Genomic DNA, 23,350 nt, shown 5'->3' with positions numbered 1-23,350 from the left:
TAAATATAAAGGTCTCATTTTAAGAAGAAGTCAACATAGGAAGCCAGTTATGCTAACAGCAAAAACAATTTCAGACATTATTCTCTTGGAAACCAGGTATAACAAATCTGTGCCATTTTCTTTGGTCAGCAATTTCAAGTCTATTTGAATACAATGAAGTTATTCCTAGATACAATTATCCAGTCTTAATTTTGTCTTTATCAAATATTGGATTTCATTAAGGCCTAGATATGATCCCAACCACTATTGTTCCTCCCAAGCAACTTAAAGGTAAAAATTTTGGTTTTTCAGTCATTTCAATTATGTCTGACTCTTTGTGATCTTATTTGGGGGTTTTCTTGGCAAAGATACTGGAGTGGTTTGCCATTTCCTTCTCCAGCTCATTTTAAAGATGCGGAGAAGTGAGGTAAACAGGGTTAAGTGACTTGCCAAGAGTCACACAGCTAGTGTCTGAAGCCAGATTTTAAATCAGGAAGGTGAGTCTTCCTGACTTTAGGCTCTGCACTGTATTTACTGCCCCACCTAGCCACCCAAAAGATAAAATACATACCAGAAAGCTAGTTGGATATTTTCCCTCCATTAGCTTAAAAACAATAAAGACTTAATCTAAATTACTCTAATACAAATATATCAAAGGAATAGATTTCAAATTAGTTGTGTCTACTAGCCATTTAGGATCTCAGCTTTTCCTTTGAGTAACTGTTGTACTGATAAAGTTGATGGAGTTTGCTGATCCAACTATGGAATTGTTTGACCTTGGGCAAGTCACTTAACCCCTTGACCTCTCTGGGTCTCAGTTTCCTCATACATAAAATAAAAGGGTTGGCCTTAAAATGGTATTGTTCTCAAAAGAACAATACCACAGAATTAATGTCATAGCTGGCCTGCCTTTTCCAGGGCTGCCACCAAATACTTTAAAAGCCATTCCAAAGAAATAAAAATAACAGACACAACCTTGCCTTTATATAGAGCTGTTAAGTTTTTCACAGGAATTCATTTTTATTCTCATACTCACCCTAGAAGATTGGTAGAGCAGGTATTATCAGAGGTAGAAAAAGACACACACAAAAGTATCTTCTAAAAGGAGGATTTGGAGGAAACTAATTTTAAGGTTTGCAGAAACCAGGTTCAATCCAATGATATTTCTGCATGGGAATGTTTGTTCAGTTATTCATCCCCTCCTTCCCCCCAAAAAAATTGAACAAAAATGCCCGTAACTACACTTCCCATGAAGCTTATTATTTATCTCCTTCCTGCCCAAGTTCTGCCAAATAGTGAAATTAGTTACTCCAAATCACACATGCCAGTAAGATCAGTGATTTGCATACTAAGTGGTCTTAAATGGTCTAATATTTGGAATGAAATCAATAAGACCTGAGAAACCCACCCTGGAAGAGACTCAGAGATGAACTTCATTCATTAACCTGCCAGTTTCCAGCCAGCTCTGCTTACTTGACCCCCCTCTCAGCTGCTACCCCAAAAGATAGTCCCTCCATCTCATTGTTACTTCTTGGATTAGGCAGTATTCATACCTTGAAAAAGCCAGATACATGATTTAATCCCATATTCCTCAATTCCTCCAGGTAAGGAAACTGCTGGACAGTTTTCTTTGCATTTCAATTCAGTAGAAAGTCTTATGATACTCTGTGATAATGGCAAGCTAATCCACTTTCCTGAAATTTACAATGTATTGTTCCTACTCTTTTGAACATGTTCATTTTACTTATTGTATTTGAAAGCACACATTTCCTAACCAATACTGCTCACTTTAGCTGTGAAATTTTCAAACACAGTATTTTAAGATAGAAATCTGGTTTGAAAAGTAGTTGGATTAAATATATACTTTTCAAATGCATTTATTTGTTCTTTATTTTCTTATGACTTTATTATTACAACTGGGGGAAATGTTTATTTGGTTATCTAATTTTTCTTTTCTTGTATTTGATTATCTCACTGTAGTTCAAATAAAAGTGTCTTGGTGGAAAAAAAAGAGTGGAATTTCTTGGCAGTTATTAAATTGATAATGGATTTTATGATCTGAAGTAGTCCACCACTATCCTAGGGAAGTTCCACCAGAAGCCTGTATTTCCTACACATTTATTTACTATTTGGTATACCACAGAAGAGAAGAGAGCATGAAAGGGAAGGTGGCCTCCTTGCTGGAGGTCTCTGCAAAATGCAATGATCTTTACAGCCAAATGAGCACTGTAATGCTCAAGCATTTTTCCAAGGAATTGGGTTCATTAAGCAGTTCTGATAAAATCCAAACAGAATACAAGATTAGACGACTGATTCAGCTAAACAAATGCAGGTGAAATATTTTTTAGTCAGTGAATAGCTTATGAAAAAATATATATCACTGCAATACATTATTAGTTCTCCCCATCGATCTAAGAGAATTGAGTTTTACAGACTACCTGAAGACACTGACTGCTTTGATCTATTGTTATATACCCTGGGACCAAGTATCTCAACTTCCATATGACATCAAATGAAAATGATAAGTTCATATGAGATGTTGGAAGAAAAATCAAAATAATATGATTGCACAAATAACAAGGTCTCTAAGAGATGAGGGAGTACCCACTCTTCAGCCCAGCTGCCTCACTGTTAGATAACTTTTTTTTTTTTAATGAGAAGATGTAAGCTTGGAAATGTTTTTGCATCAACCAAGTTTTGAGCAGGGCCTCACAGATCATACATGTGCTGGCGGAGATAGCTTCCCAGCAAGTCTTATCTCCTCCAAGTCTTTATTTTTTATACTTTAAGGCTACAGTAAAGGAAATAGAAATGGAGAGAGGAATTTCATTTCTGTCTCTACAAAGAAATAATGACATTAGTTAACCTGTGCGGAATACAGAAATCCCAGGAACGCCATCATTTTCAGGAAAAATGTATTCAAGTACCTCCCCTTTTCAGGGGAATAAATATTCCATTTATTCTGTACATATGCTATACATTCCTATTTATTTACATGTTGTTTCCCCCATTAGAATGTAAGCTCCGGGGGCAGCTAGGTAGCGCAGTAGATAGAGCACTGGCCCTGGATTAGGGAGGACCTGAGTTCAAATCCGGCCTCAGATACATAACACTTACTAGCTGTGTGACCCTGGGCAAGTCACAACCCCATTGCCTAAACAAACAAAAAAAGAATGTAAGCTCCTTGAGAGCAAGACATTACCTGCCTTTTTACCCCCAAGATTTAGTATAGTATATGGTACATACCAGGTAATAATAAATACTTGTTGACTGCCTGACAACACCAGCCCTTCATGCCCCTCTGGTCTGGGATCTGAGTGAATCACTGCTTTTTGTTCATTGCATTCATATTATTGAAAATTGTTTTGATATGGATTTGTGATTTCATCCATTGATTTTATTTACTTTTACCTTTTTTTAAAAAAAAAACTTTTTCAATTAACAAACATCTATTTTCTCTCCCTCATGCCTCTTCCCTCTTCTTCCCCCACTGAAAAAAGAAATAAAAACAAAGCCCTTGTAACAAATATTTACACAGGGAGCTCACAGGTGAAGGAGGTCACTCTACTAATGCAGATAGACAACTATCCTCTTCAACTTAACATTTTAGAGAGTTATTGAGCACTGAGAGGTTTGGTGATTCACCAATTATCAGGGGTTAGGAATCTGCAGCCTCAAGGCCACATGAATCCTCAGGATTCAGTCAAAGGGCCGCACTTGAGGACCTAGAGGGCCACATGTGCCTCTTGAGGCCACAGATTCCCCACCCCTGTTTGAGATACTTAGACTACAGATATAGCTTTGCAAATTTTAAAGCATTACATAAATGCCAGTTGTTATTGTTGACCATGGTTATTGATACAAAAACATGCAAAGAGTTAAGAAACTGTGTTTATTTCTTTTTTTTTTTTGGTACAATGAGTAATGTTACTTTAAAATAAATAACCTGACTGATAAAGCTTATGAATTACTGGACATCATGACTCCATTAACAGTGGCTCATGGCCCTGCTGCTTTGACTTTTCACAGAAGGAACCAAGGTGGAATTAATTTCCCAAAACAATAAGGATCACCAGAAACCATAGCCCAGAATGAAAACCCATGTGCGATTTATGGAGGCCATTCAGCATGGCACAATGCTTGCCATGCCCATCTAGCAATAATACATTGACAGAGATTTGTATCACCATATCAAGTCAATGTAGCAGGTGTCTTCATAAGCATTCTGGCAGCCATCTCCTTAAGAGCCAGAATGGTGATCTGAGAATAAGGCTTAACTAGATGATGAAGGTAACTGCTGCAACTGAGGGAAACCAGTCTTTTTTGTTTGTTTATTTATTGGCTCAGGGGCCCAAAATACAGTATCATGTATGTATATAGCACACTATAAATCAGGGCTGCTGGTAACAGGGATGTATCTTTATTTAAAGGGATCTGGTTTTGCTAACCTTGCCATTTTTTTTCCTCTTGAGGAACAGACAGAAAATCTTCTTGTATAGCACCATTTTTCTAAATCTGATTGTCAAGTACAACTTTTGTAATAATGTTAAAAACAATAATGAAAGTCTTCCTCTTGTTCAGCGGCTTTGTGTACTGCTTCTCAGTTTTTTCCCGTTGCCATCAGTTATCTGTGGAAATAGTGATTAGACACCAGACCTGTCACTGATCTGGCCCTTTGCTGAAAGCACGCTGGCCAGCCTGTACCGTACAGGAGGCTGGCTCACAGAAACCAGGGGGACCAGCAGGGCCAGGGGGACCAGGGACTCCAGGAATTCCTGCAGGACCTGGAGGGCCTCGTTCTCCATCCCGTCCTTCTTTCCCATAGCTTGCTGGACCTGGATCACCTGAGGAAAATAAAAGGAGGAAAATGAATAAAATATACATTTACATGTGTGTATATATGTATACACACACATACATGTGTAAATTGGAGAAGTCTCATGGGCAAAAAGACATAGAATGGACCAGGTCCTTTCAGTTTGCCATTGTTCAATTTATTCTGTACAATATATACCAAATCTGAATGCTTAATAAATCTTTAAGAAGGAAGAGGTCTATCCCTTCCCTGAAAAGAATAGACTTAGTTTTCATTGATTCTTAGAGTTGAAAGGGACATTAAAAGTTAACTTGCCCAATCTCCTAGCTGGTACATGAAACCTTTCTATAGCATCCTTGTCCAATTCTTATTGTCTAGTGATTATTAGACCACTAAATTGTGTATTCAGAAGTCTACAACAGTCACAGATTGGGGGGAGGGAGGATTAATAAACAAATGGATTATACCCAAGGAAATTCAAGTATGGTATGGCCTGCCATACTTAAGCCATTTCTATATATACCTTGTGGGTAAGATTACAAACATAACTGTAGATCAGTTCTCCATATTGCAGCCTTCCATGGTGGTAAGGTATTCCTACCTAAACATTTGATCAACTCCCACGTCCCAAAGACAAGACTTTTCTTGCCATTCTACATATAGTCTTATAGAACATAAGCACCTTGAGGGTTGGGACCGCTCAATGCCTTACACATAGTAGTCACTTAAGAAATGCTTGTTAAATTGAATCAAATATTTTTGTCAATAAGAGATCCTTGGAAGAGCATACAGGCAATAAGATCATAGGATCGTATATTTACAGCTGGCAGAGATCTCAATCAAGGTCATCTCCTTCATTCTATAGATAGGAAACTAAGGTCCAGAAAAGCCAAATGACTTCCCCAAGGTCACAGAGCTCATAAGTGTATGAGGTAGCATTAAAACCCAGGACTTCCTGACTCCAAGACAGCACTCAATCCGCTATACCACACTGCCTCCAAAAGGCCTTCTGGGAACCAAATTTGGACCATGGTGATAAACACAATGAATCCTAGCCACTAGATAATTAAGATTCCACACCAAGAAAGGACAGGGAAATTTGACACAGCTCCAGAGCATTCACAAAAACTGGAATCCAACACTGATCCCCCTCAAGCATGAAAGTCAGTGACCAGCTTCAACAAACTTCACTAGAGATTTTGCCTTATTGCTCATGAGAATGGCTCAGGAGAAATTGGCTTTGTCATATTGTTTAGTTCTGGCAGTAAAGTATTGGTGAACCTTTGGCAATTGTTCACAAAGCTACAATTAATTTGTTGGGTGGTTTTGGTCAGAGAGGCTCCTCTGAGCCATGTATTCTCCAGTGTTCATGCCATTCCTGAGGAGTAAATAAGGCAGAATGGTAAGAGAGGTCATTTCCAGCCCTAGAGCTATGATTCTTTGAGTACATTAATAATGTCAAAGCACACAAAAGGGGGAGGACGGTGCTACTTTTTCATAGTACTGGCCAAGACTGCACATCCCAGGATGCCTCATTCCCCCAAAGTGTAAGTCATTCCCAGGGAGTATCTTCCTGGATGGATAATTTACAAATGATATACCAATTTTTAACCTGTCCCAGGGTAGTAAGAGAGCTATATCATTGGCTAATGCCCACTTGCTCTCCTCTTATGCTTCTTATGGGTACATCCGTAAGAGCAATAACTTAATGATTATAAAGTATCCTTGCTAGACATAGGCTTTAAAGAAATGCTATTACCAACCATTCCAACTTTTTATTAATGTTCATGTCATTCACTATACCAGCGCTAGAGGGAAGCATTGTGCTATGTCTCTGGATACTGATTCAGGAGATTGGATTCTCAGGAGCATTTTAGCCAAGTTATGCTTTGCAAATGAAAGGGGCTGTGTTTGCTGAAATTTTGTAAATGGCTTTTTATATCAGATCAAGCCTTTGTAAATCCACAGCTTATTATTTTTGGCCCAGAGTCTCCCTCCAAGAACACTGAGGGTTTCATATTTGGAGGGTGGGAGTTGCCATTGAGCTTAATGGTCAGCTTTTAAAGAGGCAGTATATATTTAAGGAAATCGTTGTGAGAAGCTGTTTATTTGAAGCCCACAAAATAACTAAAAAATCAGCTTAGCATCTATTGTGCAAATGGGGAAAGCTTCTAGGGGGCATTTTAAGCCTTAGAATCACCTAATACTCACTTTAAAAAAAAATCAACATTTAAAAGGCAAGTTTGCTAATCAGAAAATTTTAACAAGTGAAAGAGCTTGTAAAATGCCATGGACCAATAGCCCTTAAATCTTCAGTGCCTATAACCTACACATGAGAGGCTATGAAAGAAAAGGAGGAAGGGGGAAAGCATATGGCCAGTGGTTTTACTCCATACGATCCGTATTTTATAGCGATCCCAAATGTCTGACCTCTGCTGTATCATCCTCAATAGGGAGATCACACTCTTAAGAGAGGCATTAGGACCTCAGCATAGCTTCTTCTTCAAATGTGCAAAGTATGATTCATGAATGGAATGGAGATGAGAGGGAACCAGCTTACAGAACCTCGGTTAATAAGAGAAACAAACTAAACGATAGCAGCAGTCAGCCACAATTGAGAATAAGAAAAGAAAAAAGAAAGACTGATGTCTTCAAAACCCAGCAATTGAGACAGCAGAGCAGCATCCCTTTCGATTGCGGAAGGGGACGGTGAAATTCTGTAAAATGTAAACTCCTTGAGGCCAGGAGCTGTTTCATTTTTATCTTTGTATCCCAGTGCCTAGCAAAGTGCCTTGCACGTGGTAGGAGCTCAATAAATGAGATAATGATCAAATGGGATAATAATCATTGTAAAGCACTTAGCACAGTGCCTGGCACATAATGAGTACAACATAAATATTGTTGTTGCTGTTGTTAAGTGTTTATTGAGTTGAATTGGATTTGACTTTGGTGTCAGAAGAGCTGGGTTCAAATTCCTGGTCTGTCACAATCTGTGTGACCCTGTGGGGCATGGCACTTCATTTTTTCAGGCCTCAGTTTTATCATCTGCAAAATGAGGGAGATGGACTAGATAAAATATAACTTCTCCCCAATAACTGTGCAGCAAAGATCACAGAGGGTCAGCACTGAGGCATGGAGAAAAAAAAGCAGAGAAATGAGAGAGACAAGAGAGTTCAAAGAAAAGAAAGAAACAGAATCAGAAATTGAGTCGGAAGGAACCTTAGCAGGCACCTGGTCTGACTCCTACACAAAAGGAGTCCTCACTAGAAGATACCCAGTGAGTAACACACCAGTGAGAAGGAGAGTTCCTTGAGGGGAGGGACTCTTTGGGCCATTCTTTACATCTCCAGTGCTTAGTACGAGGGGCCACTTAATATAGACCATCAAGTGGTCATCTAACCTCCACATGAAGACCTCTGGTGAGGGGAAGCCCTCCACCTCTTAAGGCAATCCACTCTACTTTGGACAGATATGATTGGTAGGAATTTTTTCCTAAGATCAAGCCTCTATTTGCCCCTTTTTTCTATTTCTACCCATTACTCCTCCTTCTGCCTCATAGAGCCAAAAAGAACAAGTCTTAACTCTCTTCCATATGACAATACTTAAATACTTAAATCCTTAAAGTTTCCTATCCTATTCCCCTGAGTCTCCTCTTTTTCCAGATTAAACAAGATTCCTTCAATTGATGATTTTACGACATGGACTCAAAACCTTTCACCACCCAAGTTGGACATTCTTCAACTTAAACTAATGGCACCCAGAACCAAACACAAAACTTCAGAAGCAGGATGATACCAAAGGGAGGAAGATGAGGATAAGAAATTTAAGAAGGGAATAGAGAGAGAAAATTAAGAGAGAAAGGAATAGCTGAGTGACAAAGAAGGAGGCATAAGGAAATAAGTGGGAGAGGATGAGACATAGAGGGAATGGAGGAGGAAAAAGGAAGGAGAAAGGAAGGAGACAGAAGGTGAAAAGAACAGATGTGAGGCATGCAAACTGGGAAACTTCTCCATATGCTTCTACTAGTAAAATTATAATGCTGAAAATAAGACCACAGAAAACACACTTTTGTATTATTTTTCTCTAAAACAAAAGTGAGAAGAAAGAGAAAACTGGAACACAGTACCTTCTAGTTCTAAATCCTATGATCCCTTGAAATATATCAAGAAATCTTTTTCACAGACACTGCAAAAGCAACTTTTTGGTACAGCCCTTTTGGAATTGTCACCAAATCCTGGGAGGGGGCACTTCACTCTACAGCGTAGGAGTGTATCTGATATTAAGAAACACGTTAATGAAGTCCCAATGTGAAGAAGTGGTTTAGGAAGAACTCAGATGATCTCCAGTTTTTCCATTCTGATGCCTACCTACTTCTTTCTTAGGATCCATCATAGAACGACATTAAACAGCTCCCTCAGCCATCTTTAGTACCACCTCATGCTGGATTGTCCCAATAAGCCTTTCTTGGAACAGAAATGTCAGAAGCAGTATCCAATTTGAAGTTTAAAAATATGAGCTCTACCACTTACTATCTAAGTGACTTTGGGTCAATTGCCTCGGTTTCCTAATCTATAAAATGGGGAAGAAAATACTTGCACCACCTACCTCATAGAGGTATTATGAGAAGTCATATAGGATCGTTTGTACAAAAGATTTTGTAAACCTTTATTTTTTTTACCCCCATATGATGTTCTAGCAAATCGAAAGGATAACTGTCAACAAGAGACTGCATGACAGAGTGGATAATCAAGTTAAATCTCTGAGCCATGCTGGCTGTGTGACCCTGTACAAGTCATTTAACTTCTCAGTGTTCATAATTAATTCTCTAAGACACTGACTTGTATTTGGTAGAGACCCTATCCCCACCTCTCAACTTAGTAAGTGAAATAGGTGCCAATAACAGAGAATGATGTAATCAATACAAGTAATTAGGCCATTTACTAATACCAGTACTAATTGTAAACAAAATTGAGACAAAAACAGTTTACAAGAGCTGTCATATAGACTGCTAGGTCTTTCACACCCATAAGGCTGTGAGCTCCTTGAGAGAAAGGATCTGGGTTGGGTTTTTGTTATTGTTATTGTTGTTGTTGTTGTTGTTGTGTGGTTTGGTTTGGTTTTGGTTTCGATTTTTCATTTTGGTTTGATTTAGTTTCTTTGGCCTTTCTTTGTATCCCCAGCACTTAGCACAGGTGCCTGGTGTGCGCAGACCCCTAGGAAATGTTTGTTGATTTGAGAGTAGATGTCATCAATATTTCATTATTACTGGAACCACCTACTCTGGAATGGTAAATTCCATTTCTTTGCTCCTCTGTTCCATGCATTACACAGTGGATCAGATCATGTTAAATAATGAAATGTGCAGCATCGTCTTCCTCTTATCATCTCCTTGAATGCAGCTGAATTCTTCCCCTTTTCATCAATCACCAGGGCCTTTGGCAGTCCTTAGTCAACATCTTGAAAGACCCATGAATCAACAGCTTTCTAACAGTAATGCTTTTTCTGTTTCTAAATTTATTCATTTCTTAAATGCCATTTTAAATAGAGATGATATATCACCAACAGCAAAGGGATTATTAAATTAGGAAACTAAGACATGATTTTAACATCAATGAAAACCGGCAGTGATGAAACTACATAAGCCTTTGGCAGTTTTTAAAAAGAGAAAGAAGCATATTTCTGTATTTTAAGTTTTCAAGGGCCAATTTTCCAAAATTCCCAATTTTTCTTCTGTCTTCTATACTAAAATGGGTGTTTTGGGATTCTGTCTAAACTACAGTTGCCACAAGACAATCTAAGATAAAAGGTCCCTGAGCTGGCTGGGTGCAGATGCATTGAGACATGATTCCGCAGGGGCCTATTGATCTTACACTGAATTGTTTCTAGACCTTGCTCCGGTGCTCCCACTATGGAGCTGAGGCTATGAATCAATTTTAAATGGATTGATAGTTCTACCCTAATTGCTACTGATATTTACTACTGGAAGCAGCAGCAGGAGGCTGACACTACTCTGGTAACATAAGCACCCAGGCTTCCACTCACAGAGTCTTCTGTCACTAAGATGCAAAGAGTTCAGGACAAACCTCATGGCTGCTTTTTAAATCTGTCTTTCAAAAATGAGAGAGTCATAAGATCACCAATTTAGAATGGATTTAGTCCAACAGTCTAGCTACTATACCAGGAGTTTTTAAGGATTTACTCTGAAGCAATTTCTATTTGTAGAGATTATTCATTCTACAAAATGAAGTGAAAACCAAATTAATGTGGATAATTGATGATAACTCCCACATGACTATGCTTAATGCTATTTCTGTACTTTTTATTGGGGGGAGAAGAATTATAGTGGGGAAATTGTTCACATATTTTGCAGTACAAAAGGCTAAACTTCTGGTCCTCAGTTTCCTCACCTATAAATTGTAGACAATTACGGCAACTATCCAAAGATTTGTTGTGAGGGATGCAATTGAGAGAATTTATGTTGTTGTTCATTCTTTGTTTTCAAAGACGACATCATGATGTTGGAGTAAAATAGTGGATGATGGGTGATGTCTTGACGTGTGAGAGAACTGGATTTAAGTGAGGCAAAGTTGTGCAAAGTCATCAGCCTCACTGTATTCCAGTGCCATTGAAGTTCAGTAGCAGGACAAAAGTCAAGACAACTGGGATGTAGTGGATGACCTTGGCATCTTCAATGTCTGACCAAGCTCTAAGCACTCCACAGTGCCTGCTTCAGCTGCCTTCATGGCTTTTTGGAACAAATTGTTTTCACCCACCCATTTCACCGGGGGAAGTCTTCACATGCTTGGATTAAACATCCTCCTGACTCACTGACCAGTTTGAGGCCTGCCCATTACCCTCAACTTTTTGTTGTCCTGTCTGCTGAGACAGTTTCACCATGTGGTGTGGCTGCTGAGCATGCTACAGCTTCTTCATTATACAAATGTGGGCTATTATTATTTTGCACCCACAGTGACTGTCAATTACAGACCTCTGTTCATTTAAGTAGGTTATAGAGAAAACCTTTTAGTTAATAGCTTGTGTTACTTTACAGAATTAAGTATTAAAATGTCTTATCTTTTTAAATGACCTATAATGCAGACTTTGTACTGATTAATTGCCTTTTCCCCAATTTATCTGAATTAATGAGTTATTAGTCTACATTCTCCCTCAACCTTTTTTCTTTCCTTTCATTTTTTTGGCATTGCATTGGCATTAGATGCTCTTAATATCCTTCATGTATTTCAGATAGTTTAAACCAAGAGATACACATTTCCACACATTATACCAGAGAAACAGATCTTTGTGTACTGGGCACATATCCTGTATATAATGATAAGAAATGTTCTCATCCCCATGTTTTTACCTGGGAGACCAATTGATCCTGGCAAGCCTTTGGGTCCTCTTCCAGGAGGTCCTCTCTCACCCCTTTCACCCAAGTCACCTGCATTAAAATACAGAAATGTTGTTTTCCACAACTTTTTTTTAGGAAAAAAAGAAAACCTTACCTGTTTATAGCAGTGAAAGCCATGGAGTTCGCTAACATAAAACTGTTGCCAAACTGGATGTTATTTTAAAGCATAGTAAGATACTTGGGATGAGGCATCATGAAATGCAGAGGCACTGCCTGCACTGAATGCCACCCAACCATATTAAAATATAACTGGGAAATGTTTAGCAAAATAAATAAAAATACAACAGAGATACTGTTAATTTGTGGCTTTCTAAGTCAATATGGAGCTCCCAGGGATCCCTTGCTCTGAGTCGGACACCACTGACTATAGTAGATGGAGAATGGGCCTTGAAACCAGGAAGTTCTGGGTTCAAGTCCTGCCTCCACTGGCAATGACAACTGCCTAACTCTGGGCAGTTCACAATCTCTCAGCACTGGTGTCCACTCTCTAAAACGGAAAAGGTATAGAGAATGTGCAGGCCTGCATCGTTAAAGGCAGTTTCTTTATCTGGGAGCTCCCAAGAAACACAGCCAAGGGGTACAGTCAATAGACTGATGCTCTTAGAATCAGGAAGTACCAATCCAGCCTTAGATTCTTACTAGCTATATGACCCTAGGCAAATCACTAACTTCTGTCTGCCTCAGTTTTCTCAACTATAAAATGGGGATAATAACAACACCTATCCCATAGAGTTGTTGTGAGGATTAAATATTATTTGTAAAGGGCTTAGCACAATGCCTGGCATATTGTAGGTGCTTAATAAATGCTTGTTTCCCTCCTATCTATACCAATAAAATCACACAACCTGTCCTTCTCTCTCTACTAGTAGTAATACTAAATGGTGAGACATTCTTCGTTCACCATCAATAAGAAGCACATTTTGAGTTCTTTTTCTAGTAGTGTTAGGTTCTCACTGAGCCATCCACGTTTGGCCAATGGCATACATTTGCAATACAGCTGTCCAGGGCACAAGGCTATCTTCTATGTCTGTAGAACAAAGCCAACGTCCAGGAAGCCAGTACCTTCTTGTCAGTAGCAGTATCTTGCCCATATGAGCAGACAGGCATATACTGTCCAGACAATCCATGTCATTGCTAATCTCCAGTGATTTCTTTTCTTCTATTTCCTTACATTATACAGGAATATTCTACAAGTAGAACAACTTTTTCCCCCTTTACACAGCTGTTTCACATCAGGTTCATTCACTCTCAGGTCATAATCCACCTCATTTGGCAATCAAAAATAATGAACACCACACCAAAAAACAAAAAGGAAACTGTGACTGCCACAAGTCACTGCATAAGCAAATATTCCTGTGCAGTTTTCTGTAACATTAAGGTAAATGTTTGAATAAAAATGATAATAGGATTTATATAGCACCTACCATGTGTGCCAGGCACTATGCTAAGTGATTTACAATTATTATCTCACTCGATCTTCACAATAACCCTGGAAGAGGTAGATGCTATTATTATTATGCCCATTTTACAGTTGAGAAAACTGAGGCAAACAAAGGTTAAGTGACTTGCTCAAGGTCACTTGGCTAATAAGTATCTTAAGTAGAATGGGAACAGAGCTCTATCCAGGACACCACCAAGTTATGCATGTGTGTATATTCCCTGTCTCTACATCCCTTTGCCTGTCTGTCTCTCTGCCTCTTACTCTCTTTCTTTTCATTGGATGAATTCCTATCTGTCCATCTTCTAAAATCCATTTCAGATATGTAACCTTCCTTGGTCTGTCTTCCCTTCTTAACAATCTGTAACAACCTCATGGAGTAGTTTCATAGCTCACTAATGCATCTATCATATAACATTTTGTATCTGTGTGCTCTAGAAAGGCAGGAATCATATCTTAACTCTGTATCTCTCTCAATGCTACAGTATCCTGCACAAAGTATATACTTAATGAATACCTATTGTTCCTATCTTGTTCTGAGTCAGGTTTATGTGATTCTAGAAAGGAGGCTTGCCTAGATTTTAGAGATATGTTAAATCCTATGCAACACAAGAGCCTTATTCTTCCTTGTTTTGTAGTGAATTTAGAGTAATGTGGCTCAGTCCAAGAGTCCATGTAACATGATCTTATTATCAGGTAATTTTGAGCTCAGTGGCATAGATACAAGGGCAGTATTAAGGCAGCAAAGATAGCAGGTTACTTCCTTGCAATCCATTGTAGAAAATCAACCCAGTCTTCAAGATTGAGTGTGGAAATAAATTAGACTTTAGAATTCAATTGAAAACTCCATTTTAATTTAAAATTCCCATCTCTTGTCTCCTGTGGGTGTTGGTGCCTTTGGAGGCAAGCCTTAAGAATGACGCTGATATGACATTTAAATTGCTAATTTTGAAATAGCTTCTTAGCTGTTAGTTTTTAAAAGGATAATTGTAATATCTTAATGTAACATCATCATCTAGATGATCTATGGAAAATAACCAGGTCTAAAAGATTGAAGCTTATCTGAAAGAAGAAGTTTCCTTCTCTTCCACTTATATTATGTAATTGGGTTCTTAATTAAAATGATTTTGAAAAGCTAGTCATTTCATTCTGAAAAATCCTTGTACCAGAGTGAGTACAACTAAAACAGAAGCATCATGGGTATGTAAACTTTCACCTTAATGTTACAGAATATCAGGATTCACTGGAGATATACGTATATTATATATATACTTAAAATACACATGTGTATGTATATGTATATGTGCACATGTGTGTGCTTACACATATAGGCATACATTTATAGGTCACATGTATATGTATATATACATGCATGCACATATATATATATATACATACACACACACACACACACACACATGCATAACTTGGTGGTATCCTGGATAGAGCTCTGTTCCCACTCTACTTAAGATACTTATTAGCCATGTGACCTTGGGCAAGTCACTTAACCTCTGCCTCATTTTTCTCAACTGTAAAATGGGTATAATAATAGTAGCACCTACCTCTTCCAGGGTTATTATGAGAATCAAGTGAGATAATATTTGTAAAGCACTTAGCATAGTGCCTGGCACACATGGTAGGTGCTATGTAAATCCTATTATTATTTTTATTCAAACATGTTACAGAAAACTGCACAGGAATATTTGCCTATGCAGTGACTGGTGGCAGTCATGGTTTCCTTGTTTTTTGGTGTGGTGTTCATTATTTTTGATTGCCAAATGAGGTGAATTATGACCTGAGAATGAATGAACCTGACATGAAACAGTTGTGTAAAGGGGGGGAAAGTTGTTCTACTTGTAGAATATTCCTGTATAATGTAACAAAATAGAAGAAAAGAATTCACTTGAGATTAGCAATGACATGGACTGTCTGGACTGGACAATTTATGACCTCTCTGCTCATATAGGGAAGGCACTGCCAATGACAACAATGTACTGGCTTCCAGGACATTGGCTTTGTTGTACAGACAGGGAAAGAAACATTAAGAGAGATAGAAAGATGGAGAGGTAGAGAAAGATATAGTGAGAGACAGAGAAACACAGTAAAAGAAAGACACATTCTAAATATGGGGAACAGTATGGGCCAAGGCCATCGTGTTCAAAGGATAGAGATAAATTCAGTTTGGTTAAATCACAGAATACAAGGAAGGCAGTAATATGGGTCAAACTAGACAGCTAAGTTGATATTAAATTGTGGAAGGTCTTAAATATGACACAAAGGACTTAAAATTTTATCTGGGAAATAACAGGAAGCTACTGAGGATTTTTAACCAGAGGCATGACATAACCAGTTCTATGGAGAAAAGAGGGGGTTTTTTTTGTTTTTGTCAATTAATCATATCCAGTTCTTTGTGACCCCATTTTGGGGGTGTTCTTTGCAAAGATGCTGGAATGGTTTTGCCATTTCCTTCTCCAGTTCATTTTACAGCTGAGGAAACTAAGGTAAACAAGCTTAAGTGACTTGCCCAAGGTCACACACCTAGCAAGTATCTGAGGCCAGATTTGAACTCAGATCCTCCTGACTCCAGGACTAGCATTTTATCCACTATTTCACCTAGACTCCCTGAGAAAAGAGGTAAGAAATCCAATCAGGAAGATACTGTAATGGTCCAGGCAAGTGATAATGAGGGCTTCTATTAAAGTGGCAGCAGCAGAAATAGAGAGGAGATGAATGCAAGAAGAGACACAATCAACAGAAATTAGTAACTGGTTGAATATGTGAGAGGTAAGGTAGAATCCAGGACAGAAACAAGGATCTGCCTTTCTAGAATCTGTTCTTTGTTTCTTGAGATAGGTCCAAGGTGAGACTTGCCCTGAGTAAGAGATGTACGGACATCTTCATCTCAAGAAGAAAAACAATTCTCTGGGAACAGTCTTTAAAACTTTAAAAACTCATTACCAATCTAGAATTTCTATTTCTTTCCCATCTTAGCAAGTTACAATTGACACTCCCATTCTCTATGAAGAGATTAACACTTAAGGTAGTGTTCTTCACAATTATGATATAACATGGGCTTTTTTTCCCCCAAATATGAATCTGCATATTGACATGTCTTTTTGAGTCACACCAAAATGTCTAAAAATAAAAATTATGCTTAAAAGATCTTAAAGCCAACATAGATTATGAAAATTTTGAAATAATACTAATAGTTTGAAAGACTAATTGAGTACTGGGCTCACTTCTGAAGCAAATACATTAAAAGAAAAAAAAGACTAATTTAGGACTAACAAAAATAATACCAAAAAAGCCTACTTTTATATACCTTATGTTCCTAGTTCCCTTTAGGTAAAGGAAATTTTAATGTGATGGACCACATTGCATCCATGAACTGGGTGGGACCAAATAATTCCTCATCTATTAAAGGAAACCAATAAAAGTTCATTTGATATAAATTTAATGGGTGGGAGACATAGAGTAGGCACTTAATAAATGCTTATTGAATATAAATGACTGAGAAGCAGTAAGATTACTAGCATGACTTCTGAAGGTCAATTACTTAAAGTTCTTCTCCAAAAAGGATGGTATTCATATAGCATACAGTTATAATAGAATGCAAGTACAAACAGCATGTATCTTGGTTCTAAGGTGACTTTATACTACTATGTTAAGCATGTCAATGAAAAACAAGGTAATTTATAAGTATTCTTAGTCTAATGAGCTTTGGTGCTAATTTCTACTGACTTTTAAAGCAGAAACTACAGTGTCTCCCAAAAAAGAAAAAAAAGGCAAAAAAGGGAGTGTTTGAGGTTTTTTTCTTTCTTGGATTTCATTTATTTTCCTTTTTTTTTTTGAGATGTTAGGACATGGCCTGAATTGATAACAGTATGCTGTACAAAGTCTTTTAGTCCTTGTTAAAAAAAAAAAGGATTCCTACAAGTAGTCCTTTGAAAAGGGGTTCTAAATAAAGTGACAATGTGAGAATAAACCAAAAGTTAAATATTCATGAAGTCTCTTCCCTCCCAGTCATCATTCTTTCTGAATTTGTCTGTGAAAATCCAGAAAATGACAGTAATGCTAAAATCTATATCCCCTCTTATTTGGAGTGCCTTGGGCTAAAAATCTGTCCTAAACTGTTAGTATACGAACAGATCTTAGGATACACTTGGGACATAAACTTTAGGGATTTTTAGAGCATAGGAGGATTTATGCTAAAAAAAAAAACAATCGTGTTATGTTTACAGACTGTTAAGTAGGGACTTAAGAGAGGGTTATCTCTAAGGAGAAGCCTGACCGCAACCCCATCCCTTAACCCCATCACCCACTTTTCAAAGGAAAACTGAGAACAGATTTTGGGAAAGAAACAGCATTATCTGTTCTCAGGGAAGCCACTAAGAAAAATGTAAACAAATTCCTGGAATAAGAGGATCCTTATTGGATCAAAGCCATTATCTGAGACACCAACTACTTTGGCTGCTTCGAATTCATATCACAAATCAGGAGATCATTTGAAAGAAAAACAGCTATTTCATCAAACTATACTTGACATTTGAATTGGCTGTTGGTGGCATTTGCTAGTTTCTATATGTAGATGGGAGCCTTTTTCTCTATTAAATGGAGTTCCTGGTCTACTGCTGACACACCTGATGAAGCCACATGTCAGAACTATAGAAAAAGGAGCTACTTTGGAAGCAGGCTCCTCAGCACCACTGCATCCTGACCAAATCCATCACCTCAGCTGTAGAACAAATCTCTCTCAGGGGTGCACACAGGCATTTTCATTCTTTAAATGAATGAGGATGGGACTTAAGGGGAGACAATTAGTGACTGACCCAGATAAAGCCCTGCCTCCAAACACTTCCATTTCCTTTTGCCCGAACAAAATGGGCCCTTGCCGACCTGTGGCTTTCTATATAAAGTGGAAATCTGAAATGTGTTCCTTCCCTCTCAGAGATAAGTTGAGTAATTGTTAGTGCTCTAAAGGGCACCGAGAGGCTCTCAACAATGTGGTCTGGACCAGCAGATCGATCTGAGGAAATAATCGATCGCAAAGAAATGGAGAACACAGGAAATGGTTTGCCAAGTGAATAGGGCCAGACCATTCAGACCAGCATCTGAGTATGCGTGTCCAAACCAACAACTGAAAACAGGCTAAAGAAAAATAGCTATTTGTCCCTCTTGGAGAAAATGCTTCGGTATCTTCAGGATCTCGGTTTCCTCAAGGTACTTTACTGTGGCCAACCTCTGAAAACTCAGAAATATTAGTCAATTTGCCAGATTTGCAAAGAAGCCCCAATTAGATTCCCCTGTTTTGATGAGCAGTTTTGCACCTGCAAAACATCACATATGTAATTAACTAAATTGCTCCAATCGAGAGCCTGGTTAGCCGACTGTACCAGTAATTCACTCCTACATCCACAGAAGCAGCTTGCTTGCTCTTTGACAATTTACACCATAATATTTACTGCTAATTGGAGCAACACATTAAAGAAATTGTTTTCCTAGTTTGTGATGATACATCTTTCAGGTGTTCCTGAGAATGCAACCTTGACTCAGGGATGTCCTTTGGGGTAGCACAGCAGCTCTAGGCTTTATTTTTTTTCTGCAAACCAGTCAGCACATTTACACACCAATTTACTCTGCATATCTGCACCAAAGAGCAAGTGGCCTACAGGTTTGACCTTATGAATACCCTAATGTATTTTGGAATTCTATTTTCTATAAAATAATGGATCAGACGACCATAGATTTAAAGCTAAAAGGGACCTCAGATGGCATCAAGTTCAACTGTCATTTTTAGATGAAGAAACTGAGGCACAAAGGATTTAAGTAATTTGCCCAGGTTCACACAACTGATAAAGTGTCTGAGGCAGGATCTTAACCCAGGTCTTCCTGATCCCCAGTGTAATGTCTCATTCACTATACCATGATGCCACTCAAAAATGAATGGTTTTAAACTACCTTAAAAAGAGAAGGAAGAGAGAAAGCTCTCATTAGGAAAGGAAACTTTAATGTGATGGACCACAATTCACCCATGAACTAGATGGGACCAAATAATTCCTCATCTATCAAAAAGAGCCAATAAAAAGTTCATTCAATATAAATTCAATGGGGGGGAAGGGGTTACATGGTAGTCATTCAGTGCTTATTGAATGAATGATTGAGGAACGCTAGGGTCACTGATATGCTATCTGAAGTTTACTTATTAAAAGTTCTTCCCCAAAAACATAGTAAAGACTTGTCAGTTCATAGCACTCTACCACCTAACTTCTCTATCTCCTTTGCTGGCTCATCCTCCCCTTCATTTGGAGGTCCTCTGAGACTCATTCCTTAGCCCTCTTCCCCAACAAACTACTTACTCCCATGACATGAAGTATCATCTCTCTATGCAGATAATGCACATAGATATGAATCATACACATGAATTATCACTATAGAGGTGGTATTTGATGTTATCAGAGAGAACCCACAGTTTGCTGAAGGAGACAATGTATACAGAAGGGAAAAGGGTCAGGGATAGGTGTGTACATGTATACATGTGTATATGTATCTGGATATAGATGTTTGTCATTGTTTAGTTGTTTTCAGTCACGTCTGACCCTTCGTGACCCCCCTTGGGGTTTTCTTGGCAAAGATACTGGAGTAGTTTGCTATTTCCTTTTCCAGCTCATTTTACAGAGAAGGAAACTGAAGCAAACAGGATTAAGTGACTTGTCCAGGGTCACACAGCTATTAAGTATCTGAGAATAGATTTAAACTCAGGAAGAAGAGACTTTCTGACTCCTAGCCTGGCACTCTGCCCACTGTGCTACTAAGACGAGGCAGCTAGGATATAGATATAGGGACATATATATGCACACATCTTTGTGTATGCATATGTGTGTGTTATATATATATATATATATATATATATATATATATATATATATATATATATATATATATATATTGTATATACATACATACATGAAATGAGGAACTAGCAATAGTGTTGCTTCTATTTTTGGACTTGCCCTTGTAGAGAACTCCAAGTGAGGAAATTCCCTTCACCAAGGGAGATTACCACCTGCTCTGTACCTTACAATCTTAGAGAGTTGCCTGGGGCACCAAAAGTTTAAGTGACTTGACCAGGGTCAAAAAGCCAGGATACATCAGAGACAATACTTAAACCTAGGCCTTCCTGATTCCGAGACAGACCCATTATCCACTATACCCTGCTTCATCTCATGTATATATAGGGTCAGGTGTGTGTGTATATATGTGTGGATATGGTTGTATGAGTGTGCCTACGAATTTCCAACTTAAGCAGAATAGTACAATGGAAAGAATACTGACTCTTCATTCCAAGGACCTAAATCCAAATCCCATCTCTGACTCTGTTTCCTATGAGACTATAGACAAGTCATTTAAACTGTCTTGGCCTCTATAAAATGAGGACTTTGGATAAGATGGTCTATGAGGTCCATTCTACCTCTACATAAACCATCCTCTGATCTCCACTTGGTTAACCTGACACCAAGTCAAATCTAATGGGTCCCAAGCCAAATTAATTTATCTTCCTCCCAATTCTTCTAGTTCTAATTTTATTTTCTTATTTATTTCATGCCTGCCACCTATCCTCAGAGTCTATATGGACAAGCCTTTTTTTCTGAGCCTTTGCTATTACTTATTAATTATTCTCTTCTTCATTTACCTTTCAGGCTTCACAACTTCATTGTATACAGTGGGTTTTTTTTCTTTTTACTTATATCTCTTGCCTCAGTTTCTGGATTGAGGCTTTGTGTCAGGGTCAGACCATACCCCTCCTCCCCCATACACACACACACACACACACACACACACACACACACACACATGCATGCATACATTTATACACATACTCTTGGATGGGGTAGGCAAACAATACCTGGTTCTTCCTCTTCTATAATCTGGATCCCTTGCCATAGTTCTAGAAGGATAACTCATTTCTGGTCTCCTCTCTTCTGAAGCCCTGACCCAGGATTAGGCCCAAGTTTCACCCTCTGCCTCCAACCATGGCTTCTGCCTTCCTCTTTTGATACCCAGAATGGGTTCTGGTCTCATCTCCGTCTCCATTTCTTTAGGTGCTAACTAGATATGGAAGATTCCACTGGCTTTAGGATACTTGGAGAACCCATTGACATCCTCAACTCTATCTCCATCTTCTTGGGCAGTACCCTTACAGGAAGTAACTTTGTCCCCTCCTACAGCTCCTACAGAGCAGAGCAGAGATCCTGTCTGGTGGCTATAGAACCTGATCAAACTATCCCAGGGCTTCTGGCCATATTCTTATACAGTCCTATATTGGAAAAGGGAGTTTTATGGTGATTCCCTGTGGTTTCATTCATCAATACTTCCTCTAGTACCCTTTTAAATCTTTGCTGGGGAGTTTCTTGGAGGAGCTAGACTCAACTATTAACCTTTCATATTGCCATCTTTACTAGACATTCGCAAAATTCATCTTTCCTTCCCTACCCCCAGAAGAAACCTATAGCTCTTCTTAAGTATTTCCACTTAAGATAGGACTATCCTTCTAATGACCTCTTTGTCACTCCTGACATCCAGTTACTACATCCTATTCCAATATCTCTCACAACCTCCTCCCTGTTCATGCTGTCACCACCTGACATCAGGCCCTCATCATACTCTTACCTGGACTACTATAATGGGTTTCATTGCCTCTAGTCTATTCCTTCTCTAATCTCTCCTTGCATAATTAATCTTCCTAATGCACATCTCAGACAATGTCTCTTCCTTGCTTTAAAAACCATCATTGACTCCCTGTTATTGCCTATAGTATAAAATACAAACTTCTTAACTTATATTTTTGCTCCTCAGCTTATACTCAAAGCCCTCTACAATCTGGCTCCAATCTACCTTTCTTGCTTCATTTCACACTAGTCCCTTTTAGATTCTTAGCATTAAATTTAAACTGAATTTCTAATAGTTTATAAATCCATTGCTCAGCCTCAGAGTATTTGCCCAGATCATCCTCCATATCTTAAACATGTTTCTATCGCATCTCTACCTGTTGCAATTCTTCTGTTCTTTCAAGACCCAGCTCTGTGAAGCATTTCCTCATCTTTCTAGGTAAAGGTTAACTCACCATTCTCAAATTTTTGAAGGGAAATTTTTTATAATACTCATTCTTATAAGGAAAAAATATACTCATTCATCCAGTAAGGCTCTCTAAGTAACAGGATTATGCTATTTTTCATATGCCCTTTACCAATCTGTGTCTTTCACGTAGCAAATGCTTAATAAATGTTTATTAATTTCAGTTGTATAATATCTATTATGTTACTATTTCTACCCATGAAAAATCACTTACCTTTAGGGCCTCTCAAACCAAGTTCACCAGGAGGACCTTTAAGACCAGGGAGTCCACGGGGTCCAATCTGGCCTGGAAAACCATTCTCTCCTGGGGGCCCAGGTGGACCTGGTGGTCCAGGTCTTCCTGGTAGCCCAGAAGCACCTGAGTCAGGCCTCCTCAGGCTAGCAGCCATGAGGGCTAGATTCTCTGTAATGAAGACAAGGAAAAGTTTTCAATATGGAAGGACTCAAATTAAAGCAAGATTGAATTTCTAAATCTGCTCATATATCAATCAGCATATATTAAGCACCTACTGTGGGGCCAGGCATTGTGCTAAACGCTGGAAATACAAGTAAAACATTTCCTACTCTCAAAGAG

General features: G+C 38.5%; 1 protein-coding gene across 1 annotated transcript in view; it reads right to left on the bottom strand.

Annotated features, from left to right (window-relative positions):
- Positions 1-4,410: 4,410 nt before the first annotated feature.
- COL9A1 (collagen type IX alpha 1 chain) overlaps positions 4,411-23,350 on the bottom strand; it is a 117,224-nt gene continuing 98,284 nt past the window's right edge. Inside the window, exons 36-38 of the mRNA XM_078156772.1 lie at positions 22,991-23,179; positions 12,159-12,236; positions 4,411-4,823 (exon numbers count right to left, since the gene is read on the bottom strand). Of these exons, the coding sequence (XP_078012898.1) occupies positions 4,639-4,823; positions 12,159-12,236; positions 22,991-23,179 (452 nt within the window). The 3' untranslated portion in view covers positions 4,411-4,638. The remainder of the gene's footprint in view (positions 4,824-12,158; positions 12,237-22,990; positions 23,180-23,350) is intronic.

Source organism: Phascolarctos cinereus, unplaced genomic scaffold (genome assembly GCF_003287225.1).
Source record: "Phascolarctos cinereus isolate Bilbo 61053 unplaced genomic scaffold, phaCin_HiC Scaffold_5;HRSCAF=322, whole genome shotgun sequence".
Taxonomy (NCBI): Eukaryota; Metazoa; Chordata; class Mammalia; order Diprotodontia; family Phascolarctidae; genus Phascolarctos; species Phascolarctos cinereus.
This window is presented reverse-complemented; position numbering and strand designations above follow the sequence as displayed.